This window comes from Sesamum indicum, linkage group LG9 (assembly GCF_026168435.1).
Source record: "Sesamum indicum cultivar Baizhima isolate 11 linkage group LG9, ASM2616843v1, whole genome shotgun sequence".
In the NCBI taxonomy this organism is placed as follows: domain Eukaryota; kingdom Viridiplantae; phylum Streptophyta; class Magnoliopsida; order Lamiales; family Pedaliaceae; genus Sesamum; species Sesamum indicum.
Window position 1 is genome coordinate 26175427 of NC_142665.1, and position 17173 is coordinate 26192599.

At 38.1% G+C, this 17173-nt stretch overlaps 4 protein-coding genes across 5 annotated transcripts; 2 read left to right on the forward strand and 2 right to left on the reverse strand.

Annotated features, from left to right (window-relative positions):
• The first annotated feature begins 4 nt into the window (after positions 1-4).
• LOC105177399 (kelch repeat-containing protein At3g27220) lies at positions 5-2939 on the forward strand. Its single transcript, XM_011100536.3, has 7 exons — positions 5-366; positions 622-804; positions 931-1163; positions 1395-1565; positions 2065-2170; positions 2262-2468; positions 2558-2939. The coding sequence occupies exons 1-7, from the start codon at positions 151-153 to the stop codon at positions 2720-2722; spliced, it is 1281 nt and encodes a 426-aa protein (XP_011098838.1). The 5' UTR covers positions 5-150; the 3' UTR covers positions 2723-2939.
• A 986-nt stretch (positions 2940-3925) lies between these two features.
• LOC105177400 (Rubisco methyltransferase family protein) lies at positions 3926-8857 on the reverse strand. Of its 2 annotated transcripts, XM_088884339.1 has the most exons (14): positions 8286-8403; positions 8104-8184; positions 7939-8014; positions 7296-7501; positions 7084-7170; positions 6863-6955; positions 6563-6717; positions 6312-6396; positions 6152-6238; positions 5964-6083; positions 5574-5675; positions 5333-5499; positions 4832-4910; positions 3926-4237 (listed from the first exon to the last, which is right to left on the reverse strand). In XM_088884339.1, coding segments are annotated over exons 4-13 (1047 nt in total). In that variant the 5' UTR covers positions 7446-7501; positions 7939-8014; positions 8104-8184; positions 8286-8403; the 3' UTR covers positions 3926-4237; positions 4832-4909. The 2 variants fall into 2 exon arrangements, with proteins under 2 accessions (XP_088740465.1, XP_011098840.1); XM_011100538.3 differs by lacking the exon at positions 8104-8184 and having other exon boundaries at positions 8286-8857.
• A 661-nt stretch (positions 8858-9518) lies between these two features.
• Positions 9519-10091, forward strand: LOC105177510 (LOB domain-containing protein 23-like). The gene is made up of 2 exons (XM_011100697.1): positions 9519-9671; positions 9792-10091. The coding sequence occupies exons 1-2, from the start codon at positions 9519-9521 to the stop codon at positions 10089-10091; spliced, it is 453 nt and encodes a 150-aa protein (XP_011098999.1).
• Positions 10092-10234: 143 nt separating this feature from the next.
• Positions 10235-17169, reverse strand: LOC105177401 (protein TPLATE). The gene is made up of 7 exons (XM_011100539.3): positions 15752-17169; positions 14577-15173; positions 13902-14263; positions 13200-13503; positions 12763-12885; positions 11588-12043; positions 10235-11081 (listed from the first exon to the last, which is right to left on the reverse strand). Exons 1-7 carry the CDS (start codon positions 16880-16882, stop codon positions 10554-10556), a joined length of 3501 nt encoding a protein of 1166 aa, XP_011098841.1. The 5' UTR covers positions 16883-17169; the 3' UTR covers positions 10235-10553.
• Positions 17170-17173: the final 4 nt, after the last annotated feature.

Here is a 17173-nt window from a genome sequence, read left to right on the forward strand (position 1 = left end):
GCAGAAACTAAAGGAAACCATTGGCGCCGGAGATTTTCGTTATGCTATAATTTACTTTCTTCGCACCTCGATCTCCTCATAGTCTTCCCATATAAATTTCTACTCCGCGTTAACAGATGGATCGTCAATGGTATTCTAGATTGCAAGAAAATGTTGAGATCTACCGGAAAACACAGTTTCACAAAATCCACCGTCATTTTTTCGCTTGTTTGCTTACTTGGTATCGCTCTAACGGTTGATGTTTTCTGGGCAACTCGTTCTTCTTCTTCTTCCTCGGTATATTCATCAATTGCATCGAACTGGCCTCGGGAGGAGAGCCATGTTGTTGTGCTTCCAAAAGCCGCAAACGACACTGACTCAGAAGAGGTCGGTTCTTCAACTGTTAAACACTTTATGTTATTTATTGGAAATAGAAACTCTCGAAAGAGGCTCATAGATTTTGTTTGAAGTGCCGCATTTGTTGAGAAATGTTATTCTAGCTTGTTTGAGCATTTGAATAAGGAAACAAATCTTGCTGGTTCCTTTTTCAGCCCTAGATATGAAGCAAAAATCTTTTTCATTTACATTGTGGTTTTAGCTGTGCGAAGAAATTCACTGATACATGATGTTTGATGATTGCAGACAGTAGATGATAAAGCGAATCGTGTTCCTCAACGGCTATTATCAGCTACATTTGCTGATATCCCTGCTCCGGAATTAGAATGGGAGCAGATGCCGAGCGCACCTGTTCCGCGATTGGATGGTTCAGCGGTGCAGATCAAGGATCTTCTATACGTGTTTTCAGGATACGGAACCCTTGATTATGTAAACATTTTTTATTATTCATTGTCATCATATATGCAATTTTGAATAGCTAAGTCTGGAAAGGAATATGTTGGTTCTATGAATAAACTGAATAGGCAACTCACAATCATATTTTCTTTCTTGTAGGTGCATTCACATGTTGATATCTATAACTTTACGGATAATACCTGGAGTGGCAGATTAGAAGCCCCGAAAGATATGGCAAATTCACATTTGGGAGTGGCAACCGATGGAAGATATGTATATGTTGTGGCCGGGCAGTCTGGTCCACAGTGCAGGACTCCTCCTACATCTAATACATTTGTGCTCGACACAGAGACGGAAAAGTGGGAGCGGTTCGCACCACTACCAGCCCCTAGGTCTGTTCCCTACCTACTTCTTAAAATTGCTGTGATCTTCTCTTCAGAATATATCAGAAAACATCATTTGAAAATGCTTATGGATTTAAAAATGTAGAGGGATTTCTATTCTGTGTATAATATTGGATTTTTTATATAAGGTTGATGATCTTTATTTTTTGACCTTTTGGGCATTATAAGAGTAATAGCAACTTCAGGGCTTGAAGGCTTAAAGCATAACAACTATTTCAGGTATGCTCCGGCAACTCAGATTTGGAAGGGAAGACTCCATGTAATGGGTGGGAGCAAAGAGAATAGACATACACCGGGGACCGATCATTGGAGTATTGCAGTGAAGGATGGTAAAGCAATCGAGAAGGAATGGCGGAACGAAACCCCTGTACCCCGAGGGGGACCGCACAGGTACATGGGTTCCATTTCTTTATGTGAAGAGGTCTCTGGAAATGTGCTTTTCTTTTTTCTCCATTCAATCTTCAATTCAGGAATAATCTCTAATTATTGGGAGTCTTGCAATATAAAAAATTATGTGCTTTTCACTAGATTTATGGCTATAGGCAAAAGCTGTAAGTTGATGACACTCTTCTTCAAATGGCCATGATTCCTGCATAGTATTTTACCGATCTTTGCCCTCAAGCTCATTAGATTGATGCTCTGTTACATTCAGAATTAGAAAGCATCCCTTGCCATTTATCACTCTTCCCACCCTAAAGAAGGAAGCAAATAACATGGATTTTGCCTTTTAATCAGTCAAGCAAATAACAGTAAATCTATAATGTCCCATTTCTTCTGCATAATCATTTCATGGGTCAGAAAAATGAAAAGCACTTATTCTTGTATGGAAATTATTGATTGTGAAATATCTGAATCATCGGTCCAATTTAAACTGTTATTATTCGAATAGGGCTTGTGTTGCTGTTGGCGACGAGCTTTACGTTATTGGTGGTCAAGAGGGTGACTTTATGCCAAAACCAGGGTCGCCTAACTACAAATGCTCGCGGAGGAATGAGGTACGCGCCTTGATTATTAGCCGTAGCGGTGTTGTGTAATTTCCCTGGAAGTCCTGTTCTAACTTGTTTGCTGTCTTGCATGTTGCTTCAGGTGGTTTATGGGGATGTTTATATGCTTGATAGTGAAATGAAGTGGACCGTTTTGGCCCCCATGCCCAAACCCAATTCCCATATTGAATGTTCTTGGTTTCTCTGGAACAACTCCATCATTATTATGGGAGGCACCACTGAGAAGCACCCTGTGAATAAAAGGATGATCTTAGTGGGGGAGGTCTTCCGATTTCAGTTGGACACAAAGGTAATCTTTCCTTCACATATCTGATTTATTGTTTTAATCCATATATATTGTTCTGAATATGTTAATTTTTGTTTCTTTCGAATTTACAGCAATGGTCTGTTATCGGACGGCTGCCATACCGTGTAAAAACCACATTGGCGGCTTTCTGGGATGGATGGATGTATTTCACATCTGGACAGAGAGACAGAGGGCCTGATAATCCACAACCTAAGAAAGTAGTCAGAGAAATGTGGAGAACCAAGCTGAAGTTGTGATATCATATCTTCTTACCTGCCCTCATTCTACCCTATCACAGGCTTTTTTCCAATTTTGTTTATTGTTTTAACTTTGAAAGCAAAAGTGAAATGAGATGGATTGTAGTGCGAGTGTCCTGATCTTCTGTAGCACATGTAATTAATTCTGTGCATGTAATTTAGAACGTACAGGCGCATATTATTTTCTTAGTAATTAAAGCTTCGGCACTTATTATTAGTGATGGCAACGGACCGGTTTGGTATGGGTCTGACCGGACCCGAAATCGCCCCTTGCCTCCCGGGTCAAATTGGGGTTTTTAATTTTGACTTTCAAGTCTTTTTCTTTTAACTACAAACAATTGTATTGTTATTTTAATTGGCAACTATTAATTAGAGTTAAATAATTTAAACTCATCATTTAATTAGACTTAATATACTCATGATTCAACTAATTTTATTTTTTTAATAAATAATATCAATTTAGGTTTAAATATATTAATATAGTTTTCATTCTAAATTGAATTGTATAACATAAAGCATATGTTCATCTAAATTATTAATTTTCTTATAAAATAATATCATTTTACAATTTATAATGAATATAATATAGTGAATACATTCAATCAATATTTTATTTTTTAATAAGTAATATTGATTTAGATTTAAATATTTTAATTTAGTTTTCATTCTAAAATAATTTATACGGCACAAAATAATTCAAGGAATATTAAGTTACGATGTACAATGAATATATAATACAAAAAATAAAATCAACTAATATTTTATTTTTTTTAATAAATATTGATTTATATTTAAATATTTTACATAATTTTCAATCTAAATGAATTGTATAAAACAAAATAAACTTTTATTTAAATTATTAATTTTCTAGTCAAGTTTATCTTTTATATTTCTTATATAAAATTGATTATATGCAAAAATTATTTAGGAATTTACTATAATACTATAATTATTTATTAATAATGAATAATAAAAAAAGTTATAAAATTCAAAGCAGGATGGGTCCGGAACAAACCCATACCGGGGCCCAAATCTGGCCAGGTCCCGATAAAACCACCCCAAATAGGATGGTCCGGGTCGGAGCTTCGATTTTCTGAGATCAATTTCCATCTCCAATTATTAGGAACGTCAACTGTAAATGTTTCACGTAACTTTTTACTTGGAAGCATGCCTTTTATCTAATTGTGCTTGGACCGTTGACAATTTCCGAGGACATGTGACAATTCCATAGGTCGCCAAGTTAATAATCAACAAAATATACATGTTTGGCCTAATGCAGAAGAATTGGCCACAGAAGAGAGAATAAGGCATCCTTCTTACAACGAAATGACGGGCACAATTGGTATTACAAAAGGTGAAACAGTTAGGAAGTAAGCTAAAACTAGGGACGGAACTGGTATTATACACAAATGGACATAAAAATGCAATACTAAAAATTTCCTAGTTTGTGACATAGGCGGCTTGATGGAGGCATGGAGCAGCTTACAGTATTCATCTCGTCAACATGAGATCCACCTGAAAATAGGACAAAAGTAGGAACTAACAAAAGGTTTGACCTGACCTTGGCTAAAACCAGAATAAGATTGATAAGAAGGTTGCTTTCTCATAACCAAGCCACAAATCATCCTGAATCAGTCCTTTAAGTTAATGGCAACTATATATAATATTTTAGAACTTGTCTTCCAGAACAATTTGTAATCTATCCCCACCATTATAGGAGAAACATATATAAAATTCTTGATTAGAGTGAATAGAATACCATTAGACAATTTTTTGACTCGTTTCACATATCAACCTGCAATGAACTTTGCAGGTGTTTAATATCTGAAACAATTTCAATCTCATGATTTTACATGCAAATTAATGGAATAGATGAACGAAAACGGGTTATGCCATGTTTCAAGAAGTGGTTTTGATGCAAGAAACTATCTCAAAATTGGAGAGCGGAGTGGTTCTTTAGGAGGCTAATGAAACCAAAATTAGTCTTTTCTTAGGTGATCAGAAGTAGATCGTGTACAAGTGTCATAAGAGACCTATGAGATTTGAACCACACTGTAACGTTGTCTTTGCAGAAAAGCAATGAAAAGATTATATCAAATCCAACTTTACCCTCATTAATCTGCGCCCATCTGTTCCATATCGGAAATCCATGCCCAGCAGGTAAAAAGATCATAGGGGATTCAAGAATCTGCAAAATGATCGTCTCACTTAAATCAATGATGATTAACACAAAAAGGATATACATTATACGAGATAGCTAGACAGATAGATAGGTCAATCATATATACCATCTACCGGGAACACACTCGTGTGCATAATTTAAACTTTATTATTTGTATTTAATTATATGAAAAAGAAGAACAATATAATAAATAATTTATCATGACAGATATTTTCTTAAATAATTTTTATTAATCTTAATTGTGCATGAATAGAAAATTTTGGGTAGAAAAATTTTAAGAGATGGTTATTTTGTATAAAAAAAAAGTTTGAGGATATTTTAGTCAATATACTTTTTTCAATCAAATTACTCTAACCTCCTCAAATTTATAGTGTGTGTGAAAAAAAAAAAACATATATATATATATATAGAGAGAGAGAGAGAGAGACCATTTCAGAATTGGGGCATAAGGAGCAGGACATGGCGATACAGAGTGATCAGGTAACTGGTTTATCAGGTCTACTGTTGCCTGCAGGCATGCTTTCAATATTTTCTTCTCCAACCTGACAAGTTGTGTTGCCACTCGTTTTTTTGGATTCAAGGTAGGATCTGCAAGCTACAAGTGAAATATGTCAACTGGAGCAGAAAAGAAAAGATAAAGTTAAATAATTGATGTTCCAGGAAAGTTACCAAAGTCTCATCCTCACTAAGGGTAGTTGGATAACCAGCAAGTTTTGCTACAAAATACTCGGCGAGTTGGTCTAGAACAGCACGTTCCATGCAGGAACTCACCTATGTATATCAGCAAAACTCCCCAAGTAAAACAAATATTCATTTCCTATGTACTAAACAGGAAAAATAAAACCCACATCTTCCGTTCTTCATGCAACCAGATGAAAGCTAAAGCGCTGAGCATATGGCTTTTCGGAGTTCATATATACATGTAACAAAACAGAAAATGTTATAAAGCCTACATCCGTATCTCATTGTGTATACCACTATGATTACATTCTTCTGCTCCCTGATCCATACCAAATAAGATAATATTTAAATCAATGAAGTATACCAATATGAACTTACCGGACATATTGGACCTTGAGAAGATAGAACAGATTGCATCTCTGAAGGATCAGAAACATATCCTAATCGTAGATAAGGAAGCATGTCCATCACAGCATCTCTTTCCTTTCCCACAAAAACCTGTCCGTGGATGTATTATGTAACTTGCAGGAAGGTTATCAAGGGTATACATATTGGAAGATTTATACCTGAAAAGCTTGTACTGATAGCTTTCCGTTTCTCTGAGCAGCCAATCTTTTGTCCTGATACTGAGGATCCTCGGTATTCAAAGAAGCCTAAATGACAGAAGAAAGGTGATTACTAATATAAAACAAATGCATGGGCAGAAGAATAGACACGGAATTTTACCTCCACAACCATGCGATCATAAGAATTTTCTTCATCCACAAAACCGTAGTTTATGAGTAATTTTGAATTAGGCTGTGGGCCACACCTGGAAAGAAACAGAAAGAATCTCTCAATTAGACAAGCACGCAAAATACACGAATAGGCTAAAACAGGGAAGGAGCTATCTCCCCCAACTCCAAATCAGCATGTTGCTTTTTATGTGCGTGTGCGTCTGCGTGAGTGAGAGAGAGAGAGAGAGAGAGAGTTAAGACCAGACAACAATGGGTTCCCCAGCTTTATAGGGACGATCAACGACAAGTTGCACTGTCCCATCAACAGCAGTTAACATGGCTTTGCAGTTGCTTCTATAGGATAATAATGGAGGTCCTAGGGGAACCAATGCAAATCTCCTGGCCAAACTGACTTTCTGTGTTTAAAAGGAATAAGAGTTAATAGTAACTTTTGTGAAAGTCTTAGCTAACATTATATGATTGACTCATCTGAAATTTGTTCTATTTTTGCAAATTTTCGAAGATATCATGAACAGAACGTTGCTCTAAAATAAAGCAAACCTGCAAATGCACCACACAGGATTGTACAGCAACAAAAGCTTGTTTGAAAATCTTGAAAGGAAAAGCCTCCGTGGGGATATCATATGGATATTGCTGAAAAATGTCAACAAATCCAAGATTAGAAAGAAAATAGAATATTTCAAGGAAAAAAGAAAAAACAAAAGAGACTTTCCACCTAAGAAAATAAGACTAAGTAATTGTCCAAGATGAAAACAACTTACCTCAAACAATGATCCAGCCATGAACCAGACAGTGTCAAGCTCATTGTACTCTCGTTTGATTCCTTCAGCCCTCTCCAAAACTTCAGCCTGGATCATCATAATATGCAAATTCAGAACTTTGTATCCAGAAACATAATTTACTGTAACTGATACAGAAATTAAGGGTTGTATGTACTCAATCTCAACTTCAGGCAGGGTGGAGTATCAGATACCTTTGTAGGGCTTCCTGTCAGGTAATCTAGTTCAGCCTCCGTCCATAAAAGTGGCGATTCCACAGCTAACTGGCCCCTACCTCGCTGACGATCAAGTTCTTTAATATACGGATACCAGAAAGACTTTTTACCTTGCTTCTTCTCATACATTAGGTATAGTGCCAGGCAGGCCAATTCTGACAATTTGTTTGTGGTTAAAAGTTCCGCTGCATCATACGAAACAATCCCATAGGTCAGCAATCAAATCAATAAGTAGTTTGAGAAGCATATACGAAAGAGAAATGCACACACACGAAAAATGAAAAAGGAAAAAAGAAAACAAGAAACACCTATTGAGTCCAATATTTCAGAAGGGAAGGGTGAGAATGATATCTAAAGCAAGAGTGAGGAGGACCCAATGCAAGATTTCCTCAAAGCTTACAGTTCATACATGAGCTCTGAAAGATATTCAGTAGATTCTAATCAAGATACAGATTTACTAAGGTGTATAGCGTTTGAGGCAGGAAAGAGGACCAGCACACTACACATAAAGCCATAAAACTATTTCCTTAGCGATATAATACTGATAAGTCAATCAGTTATCCTGGATCAAAGCCTGATCAATTATCAACTTTACAGTAGTAAAGACATAGCAGCACCTTACCAATGGTCTCGTTTCCCAAAACTCTATCAAGCGTCACCACCAATGAGTTGGGGACAGAAAATGCTACATCACCTGCCTGAGATAGATAACACACATCAATTCCCAAAACTTAGTGTGCGACGCAGAGCGCTCCATCATACTTTATCTTTGGAACAAAGGAAGTACCCATTTGAAATATTTGTTGCAAGTCGCTTAGTATATTAGCTCCCACACTTCTTCAACATGCTACCAGTTCCTTTTTGTTTTCTTGATACGAAACAATGATTCACTAAAATCTCAGGTCTAAACATAGAACGCGTTCCTTAAAGAATTGAAATCACTATAATAAGTTGATGCAAAGAATTCACCTGAAGATCTTCACTGGCAGCAACATAATGAATTGGCCGATGCTTCGAATCATGAGAAGGCCTTTCTCTCAGCATTACCTTGCAAGGCGGAAGTCCGTTCCTATGCATCCAAGACTTCAAGTCACCGTGCTCCTCTTCCTTTTTGCTGGTAATTTCGCTGGATTTCACTATTGTATCGGAATTGGAAGCCGCGCACATATTTCTACATTTTCCGATACTTGTAGGCTTTTTGTAGAAGAAGACGGAAGTTGCAACGCGAGAACGAGGTACCAGCGCCGGAAGGCGCAATGGAGACGAAATGCAAGGCGTGATATGCAGCAAGTCCATGGAGGATGAATTTTTTCCAATCAATTAATGCATGTAGTTTGATCAATTGTTGAAGTTATGAAGGTTGAAAGGAGATTGAGATTAGGGTTTTTGGAGCGGCGATGGAGAATCTTCTGGTAGCTGATAGATGGCGCTCACTTGAGAGCTAAAGATATTTTTATTGGGTTTGTGATATCAATTTGGATTGACCTACAGACAGTGAAAGAGGAGAGAGAGGAGAGAGAGGAGAGAGGCCGAGTGGGGGTGGATGGAGGGAACCCGAAACCCCAAACCCGGATTCACTTTCCTGTTTTTCTTTTGGTTTTGGGTGAGCAAATGATAAATTAAATTCATTTTGCTACGCAATTAACATCAATGTTATGTTAATTTGTATTGTTTAATGCTATAATTAATAAATTAATTTTGTCATTAACATCATTAAAATTAGTACACTCATAATAAACTACATCTGAACAAAAAGGCATCATAGTGTCTAAGACTGAAGAATGTTGAGTTTGAATGTTGTCTGATCTGATACAGGATAATCATAAACTTAAAGATGAAACCAAAAGCACATTCATTTTTTTGGCAAAGGAAAGTGAGAAATTTATGAGCTAAATCACATCCACTCCAATCATTTTTCACTTTCCATATTACATATTTGTAGTTTCCATACTACATATTTGCATACTACATATTTGCATGATTGGCACAATTTACCAAATTTTTCCCTCATTCTCAATATGGTAAATTTAAAATTTAGCGGCAACTTTCCTTGTAATTACTGAATTTTGAATTTCTTAGCCGTTGGAAGATATTTATACAAATAGGCCCTGAAGTGAATTCAGAAGAATCTCTCATTAGATTATATTTAGGACATAGATTCTGAGATCTTGTTGTAAGAAGATATTGATATATTAAGATTGAATGAATTCTGGGCGATGCGCAGCATGCAAGCATTTGAGGAGGAGATGCCCTTCAGACTGCGTTTTTTCTCCTTACTTCCCTGCCAATAATCCTCGAAGATTTGCTTATGTTCACAAAATCTATGGGGCTAGCAATGTTGGAAAGATACTCAAGGTAATTCTAACCTATGTTTCATACATAAATTACTACTATAATTTGTTTTTCCCCATTATGATCAAGAAAGTCCACTGGCAATTTGCCTCGGTTTGAATTTGGTTGGTTTGGCAAAAATAGGATTTGCCGGTGAACCGTCAAGCCGAAGCAGCTGATTCTTTGTACTACGAGGCTTATTGCAGAATAAAGGATCCCGTCTATGGTTGTGTTGGGTTGATTACTATTTTGCATCAACAGATATATAATGCACAATGCCAACTAGCTCGAATTCAAGCGGAGATTGCTGCTCTTGGTACTCAATCACAGAGTGAAGTCCAGCAGTATCAACAAGTTGAAAATGTCGGTCCCAGTTTTTTGCCAGACCAAAATGGTGTTCCCAATTCTACCTCATATTATGATCTTTCCACTTGGTTTGATTAGGATGTCTCATTTGTTATTAGGTTTATTCTTTTGATTTATTCTATATATTGTTTATTGGCCTGACTTCTTGGAAGAGATTTAATTTCGTTCCCATGAGAAGAATTGTTTATTTCAGATTGTGTAGATATGAAAGAAATTGGAAATGCTCAAAAAGTTGTTTTGTAATAGAACATTACTTTGTTTTGCTGTTTCTATCATACTACTGTGTTTGATTATGTAATCAAACATTCAACTAACAGTAGCTTAACAGTGTCAATCCAGCACTTGGTCACACAAAGCATTACATGGTACTATTTGGGGGCGGTGAGGTTGATGGCAGAAACTCAGAAAATAAGCAAACAACATCAAAAATTGCTGAAGATGGACCTAAACTACTGGTCAGCCAGCTCACATACAACAGTTACACAGAGGATAAACAAAAGAATACAATCCAAACTTTGTCAGGGTAGGAAAAAGAATCAGCTAGTTGACTTTTGTGCTTCTGTCTTTACACAGCATATGCCACTCCTGCAGCACAGCAACTTGAAGAGCACGATGTTCAACCTCTTCAGCAGTTAATTTGAACAACGTGGAAGGTCCCTTGGTTTTACCATCTCCCTCTTCATTTTCTTTGTTCTCCGTGTCCTGTTCATCCTCACCCTGCTCCTCTTCCTTCTCTTCCTCACTGTCAGATTTGGGGGTCTTTGGACGAGGTCGTGCTGCCTTTAGCAGCGCTATCCTTTCCATTGAGGTTCTCAGCCTCTCTGCAGCAGCTGCTTTGACTTCATCTTCAGGCATGTACTCAATGGTGCCATCAGTAAGGTCGTCCATCCAGCCCTGTAGATCTGAACCAATCTCCTTTGTAATGGATGCATCTGAAGCTCGAACAACAAATTTGCAAATCATTGTAGTGGTTTCGTCACCAAGGTCCACATTTCTGCTCACTTCACTGGCACCAAAAATCATCATGCCCACAAAGCCTCCATACCAAGTTTTAGCAGCATAGCAAAGCTGTTTTAAGACCAAACAAATTCGTATCAGAAGACAGTGGTTCAAAAAGTACAAAAAGAACAATGAGGAGAAATAAATGCTCGTGGGGACATTATTATTTTTCATGTAGCTTATACACCAATAAGAAGAATATTTCATGGTCTAAGCAAAGAAAGTGTTCAACCTCAAATCATTATTCCAACCTACATTTCTTGCAAGATCTTTAATAACATTCTCTTCTGTTTCTTGTGTGCCCAGTATATAGGTCCCTGGCACACGCACACTACTTTGAAGAGAGTCTCCAGGCATAGCCTAAAAGCTTACCTATATCATAATTACATGCACTCTTGCTTCCTATTTATGAAAATAGTATTATGCATGTATAGAAAGCAAATATCTGAAATCTGAGTAACTGAAGAAGTGCTCAAAACAAAGAACATCTAAGACAAAGACAAGGAAGAAATGGGCTCCCACCTAAATTAGTTAGCATGAGTATAGCACTAGGTGGTAATAAAAGTAAAACCAACCTGAAATCCAGCAACTGTCCGGATAATATGCGAGCAAACTTTATGGAAAGGCTTAGAAGACAGAGACTTCAAGCCACTAAGGAAAGGAGACTCCCCATACTGCTGTGCAGCTGTAGCCTTAAAACCACTTCCTTCATATGTATATGTACCAGTACACTCCACCACAGCAGGTAAACTAGGCCACAGACGGAAATATTCAACTGGAGAGATTTTATGAGGCAAAAGAAGTTCTGTAAGGGGAATTTTGTATGGCTGGCATCTTAAAATCACCGGCTCTCCTATTTCATGCTTGGCACCTTTCTTTTGTCTAATAATTTGTGGATCTTCTTCAGGATAGGTCCCTTCATAATCTGCCGGAACACCACTACCATAAAATGGATAGTACAGGACTTGGACCCAGAGGGCACACCGCTCAAAATGTGAAACACCAACAGTCACACTGCACAATACAGGTTCCTGTGGATATGCAAATCGAAACGTTTAAATTATGGTACGTACAGACTACAGAGGTAAAGAGCAAAATATTGGTACAACTTAATATATGAAAACTCTTAATTCATGAACTATAGCAAACAGATGCTATTTTGGCATACTGTTTTCTGCTGCATGAGATAGTTCAGAACACGAACCAACATTTTAGTATGATTCAGTATGGATGACAGAGCCACGAATGTTCATAACAACACAAACATCATCAGCTTTTTCAGGTAATAGCCCAAATTTTAAGATCAAGCTTCCCCTTCAGTTTTCACCTCTCAAAGTCCATCTTACTTTCAGCCTGCTGCATCATGGAGGAGCCTTTCCAATTTTGAAAATGACCTAGCATATATCACACATTCTCCCAGTAGATTGGCTTTAGTTTAAAACTCCCAGTTAGCGCTAGACGTGTTACATTCTTTTACTTACCTTTAAACCATGCAAACTTTTCCGGTTTAGCGTGAGAAGTCTGTATGCTAAATACATGAAAATATACTAAATACATGAAAAATAACAACAGACTTTTACACCAACAGCCAGTGTTTTTGACATATGACTATATGAGAGGAAGAAAAAGCTTCATAACATCCAACTTAAGATTTAGTAAGACAAACCTCGTCAACATCAGTTGCCTGGAAGGATTAAACTATATTAAGCAAAAAACCACATGATGAAGAAGGAAACATAACCAACTTAACCTGTGAATTAAGATCCCGCAGCTGTCGCACAGCTTGAGGAGAACCATCCATGAAATACAAACCACCAGATAGTCCAACTCGAATGTCCACACGATTCAGTTCGATCTCGGTAAGATTGAGAACCTGAAATTATTTCAATTATTAGTTTGGCTTATTAGTTCAACTATTATATTTGCAGGTTTAAGGAATGAGAGAAGAAATAATTGGGTCGGGAAGAATTTAATTTCCACAGACAGGCAAACCAAGTAAAAGAACTGGAAGATAATCCAAGCTCAGCTCATTTAACTATACAAGGCCAATAATTATGGTCAAGTCAACTTTATTTTATTCAGAGGAACCTAACTATTCATAAACCAAATAGAAGCTGCCAAGAACTAATAAGTTCACTTGTAGCCTACTGAGAACAACAGAAGCAGCTAACAAACAGGCAGTCTGACCTTCAAATGCAGAGTAATCCTTCCATCATTTGGATCTGTTAAGTGATATCCTTCAACATAGCAAGGATCACTGCTGCCACTCAAGGTGAATGCATTCGGAGGAACCTTAATTAAATTTGAATCAATCCCTTTAGTCAATAACTGAGTTAACTCATTGGGATCCGGCCTCCACAGTTCTAAAATAGCTTTATGAATTAACCCCTCTAGCTTCCGATCCTGAGCTGCAGATGCATCATAGAACTGAACAGTTAGCTTGTGGTGGCTAAACGGGTAGTCTCCTCTGGCTTCACTAACCCCAGCCCACCTGAAAACAAAAGGATCAGGCAACCGAATCAGAGAACACTGTCAAAATAATTTGTATAATCTACAAACTCCTAATATGATCAACATTATAGATTTAAAGGGATGGAGAACAGAACACAAATATAAACTAGCACACATAATATAATTTTAGTGATAAAACTGAGAAATTATTAATTAAAGTAATATCATGTATTTTTATCATGCATCCGTGTAAGTCCCCCACCCACCCACACACACACACAGCAAATATATGGTGTCTTTCTGAGTATGCAGGTCAAATGTACATAGAGAAAGGTCATAGCAGTTGATTTGCAAATCTATCCTTCCTACCAGAACTCAGTTTAAATAGCCAATGGGCTCTACTTATTTTATCAGTAAATAATGTAGAACAATGCTCACTTGTCATCAGGACGACCAGAAACATATTTAATTCTCTGTAGTATTAAACGGCATTGGTGCCTATTGACTGAATCAGCGGAAGGATGGGTCCTAAATTCTTCAAGCTCTTTAGTCAGCAAATGTCCAGCCCTAGCATTACGTGATCCCAACCGCTGCGCGCACAGAAGAACTACTTGAACATCTTGTGGACGATTTGTTGTACTTGCTGAAGAGTCTACGTTGAATAGAACTTTGTGGATATTTGATACGATAATGTTTAATGGGTCCTCAGGGTCATCAGCAAGAAGGGGATCCAATCCTTCCAAATCAATGTGTTCTGAAATCGCCCAGATTAGACGGGCACAGATTCTAGGAGTGTTAACCTGCCAAATAAAACCATTAATCGACAAGATACTCATTTGGTCCACATTGCACTAAAGTGGTACTAGTGAAATATTGAATTTTTCAATCAATCTCTATAGTCTGAAGTTGAATCACTATAGGAACACTTGGCAGGCATTTAACATTATGCAGCGCAATAAACTATGTGAAGCAGCCAATATTAGAACAAATGTATTGCAGAGATGCACTTGGATCCTGAAGTATTAGTATGCTGATTCAGCAAGAGCTCAGAATTCTAATTCTAAGATTCAATATGTTCTCAGAAATACCATAATTTGACAAAGTATTACAAACCTCACGAAGATCATTAACAAGTTCTCTCTGCAAATTTTGCAACCTTGTTTCATTCAGTATCTGATCTTGAGATGCGCCGTCCTTGACTCTTTTGACACCACCTCTGGTATCATAGATATGGCAAAGCCTAACAAGCAACTTTAGGTAGCAATCAATTGCATACGTCCGACCATCACAATCCCATTTAACACATGGCCTGCACACTTCCACAACTTCGAGAGCAGGTTCTGTCCAATTCAATGCACCATAACCAGTTCCATAGGCTAAGGCTCCAATCACCCTACTCTCCATACCTGAACTCTTTTGTTCAGGCAAAGGCAACGACAACTGGAAACAACTTTCTACCAGCATGGCAACCAATTCTTCTCTAAATAAACTCTTACTAGTAACACTATTGAGATCGTCCTTTACTCTAGCATCTTCAAAAAGTGAAGCAATATCCGTTCCTGCGAGAGGTTTTTGACCTCGACGCACACTCTCCTTTGCAAAAAGATCAACACAAAGAGCAGTACGGCAGATGCATGCCAAGGCATGCATTCGATCTGATTCGGCCCTCAAGTTTCTGACCATAAGAAGCAATCTTTTAAATAGTGAAACCTACATCAACAATGCCACATCAAAAACTGGTTATGGCGGCCTCAATGCCATCCGAGATATATGCATAGACGTTGACAATAGGTAAACAAGATAGTCGCCAATCAAAACTAGTCCAGCTAAAAGCATTTGCAAAAGCAGAAATAAGACTCTCTGGAAGATGAAAGATACTCCAATGATGATGCCTATGAATCTAGTGATACTTTTGAAGAAATAAATGGAGACCTCATCTCTTGATGAAAGAGTTAACCAAGATTCGTGGATCAGGTTTCACTGCCGTGCAGAATAACAACACAAGAATGCAGAGCAATTGTAATTTGATTTCTGCAGCCATATTAAACTCTCTTCACTAGCCTACAACTTGTAAGTGAAGTATCTAAATTCCTAATATCATGGGGAACAGTACTATTGCCAGCAGATTTGATCAGGGAACATGGCCTAGTTCGTTACTTGACAAGCAAATACTGTTCATCCAAAAAATTTCATATGTTTCCTTGCACTAACTATGCAAGTGGACGGATATTCATGACTATATCAGAAACAAAGGACAAGTAATAAGCATGAAACAAGACACAACATACCTGCATGCTTAGATCAAGGAGATGCAAATTAGTTACAACAGCTCTAACTATGCTCTCTCGAGCAGAAGAATACTCCTGTCTGTCCCAAAGAGTAAGAATTGCAATAATAGATGTGGAAGCCCACTCAGGCTTCCCTCCAGGAACATCAGCTAAGTACAACATATTAATCCCGACCTCAAATATTAATGCAGGATCCAATGATGATGCTAAAAATGGTGCCAAATGCGACACCACATCTGACACTCCCACAAATCTCTCTGCATTTCCTGAATCAGATGGCGTACCAGCACTCCCACTCTTTGATGCCATCGATAGCTTCTTGATCACCTCTATCGAACCAGAAGCCACTGCCTTTACTGCATAAACTAGCGGGTAAACGGTAGCTCTAAAACTCTCCACTGGGAGAATTAACGATCGTGACATTAAAGCATTTCTCTTCTTCCAAACAAAATCAACCATTGATGAAATCCAATTTGATCGAATTGCAACAGAATTTTCAGTATCAACTAATTTATCTCCAGCGAGTCGACTCATCCTCTTTGATTCAAATTCCTGAAACAATTTCCCAATGGATTCAAAAGCGACCTTCGAAACTGCGTCGGATTTATCAAGCATGTTTTGAGCAATCCGACTCCACCAATTTGAGACGCGATCGAGCAAGTTAATATTGTTTTCACACAATGTCACGAGATCGTCGCGGGCGAGGATGCAGCCTAGAGTTTCGGTAATTGAAAACCGAAGATTATCACTAGCGGAATCGAAGCAAGCGGAGATTTCTTTATTGCAGTCATTAATGAGTTTGCCAAGGCGATAGGAGGGGATGGCAGCAAGGATTGAGACCGCGGCCGCGGTAACGTCAGGATCGGGGAAATCGAGATCGTTTCGGATACCGGTGCATACAGTTTCCCACAGATCGGCCGTAAGCCGAGTAGAGCGAATGAGGTCAAAGGCGAGCTTTTTGGAGACGGCGGAAGCAGGGGAGGCGACGATCTCTTCGACTGCGGATTTTGCGATAACAGATATATCGCGTCCTGCGGCGGATTGTTGCAGTGCCTGGAGTAATGCCCCGGACTGCCGGAGCGCGTCGTTGGAGCGAAGGTCCGCTTGGATCTGAGCAAAAAGTATGTCCATTTACGTCGTTAAGGTTCAAGACGGAAACGGGAATTCAGAACTTGAACCTGCGCCGAAGAACTTCAACTGAAATATTCGAGCTTGAGCTGGTACCACATAATTTTGAAGAGGTTACCAGAGATTGAACCGGCGAGTAGCCAATCCCTAGTGTTGATTAATCGCCGGTGAAATGGAGGAAGGCGCGGAGCTGTGGTTGACGGTGGTGGAGTGGTTTTGGTACAGCTGAAGTAACAAATCGCTACTATCTCTCGACAAACTAAAATCGCTTTTCAATATAAAAAAAATGTTTGA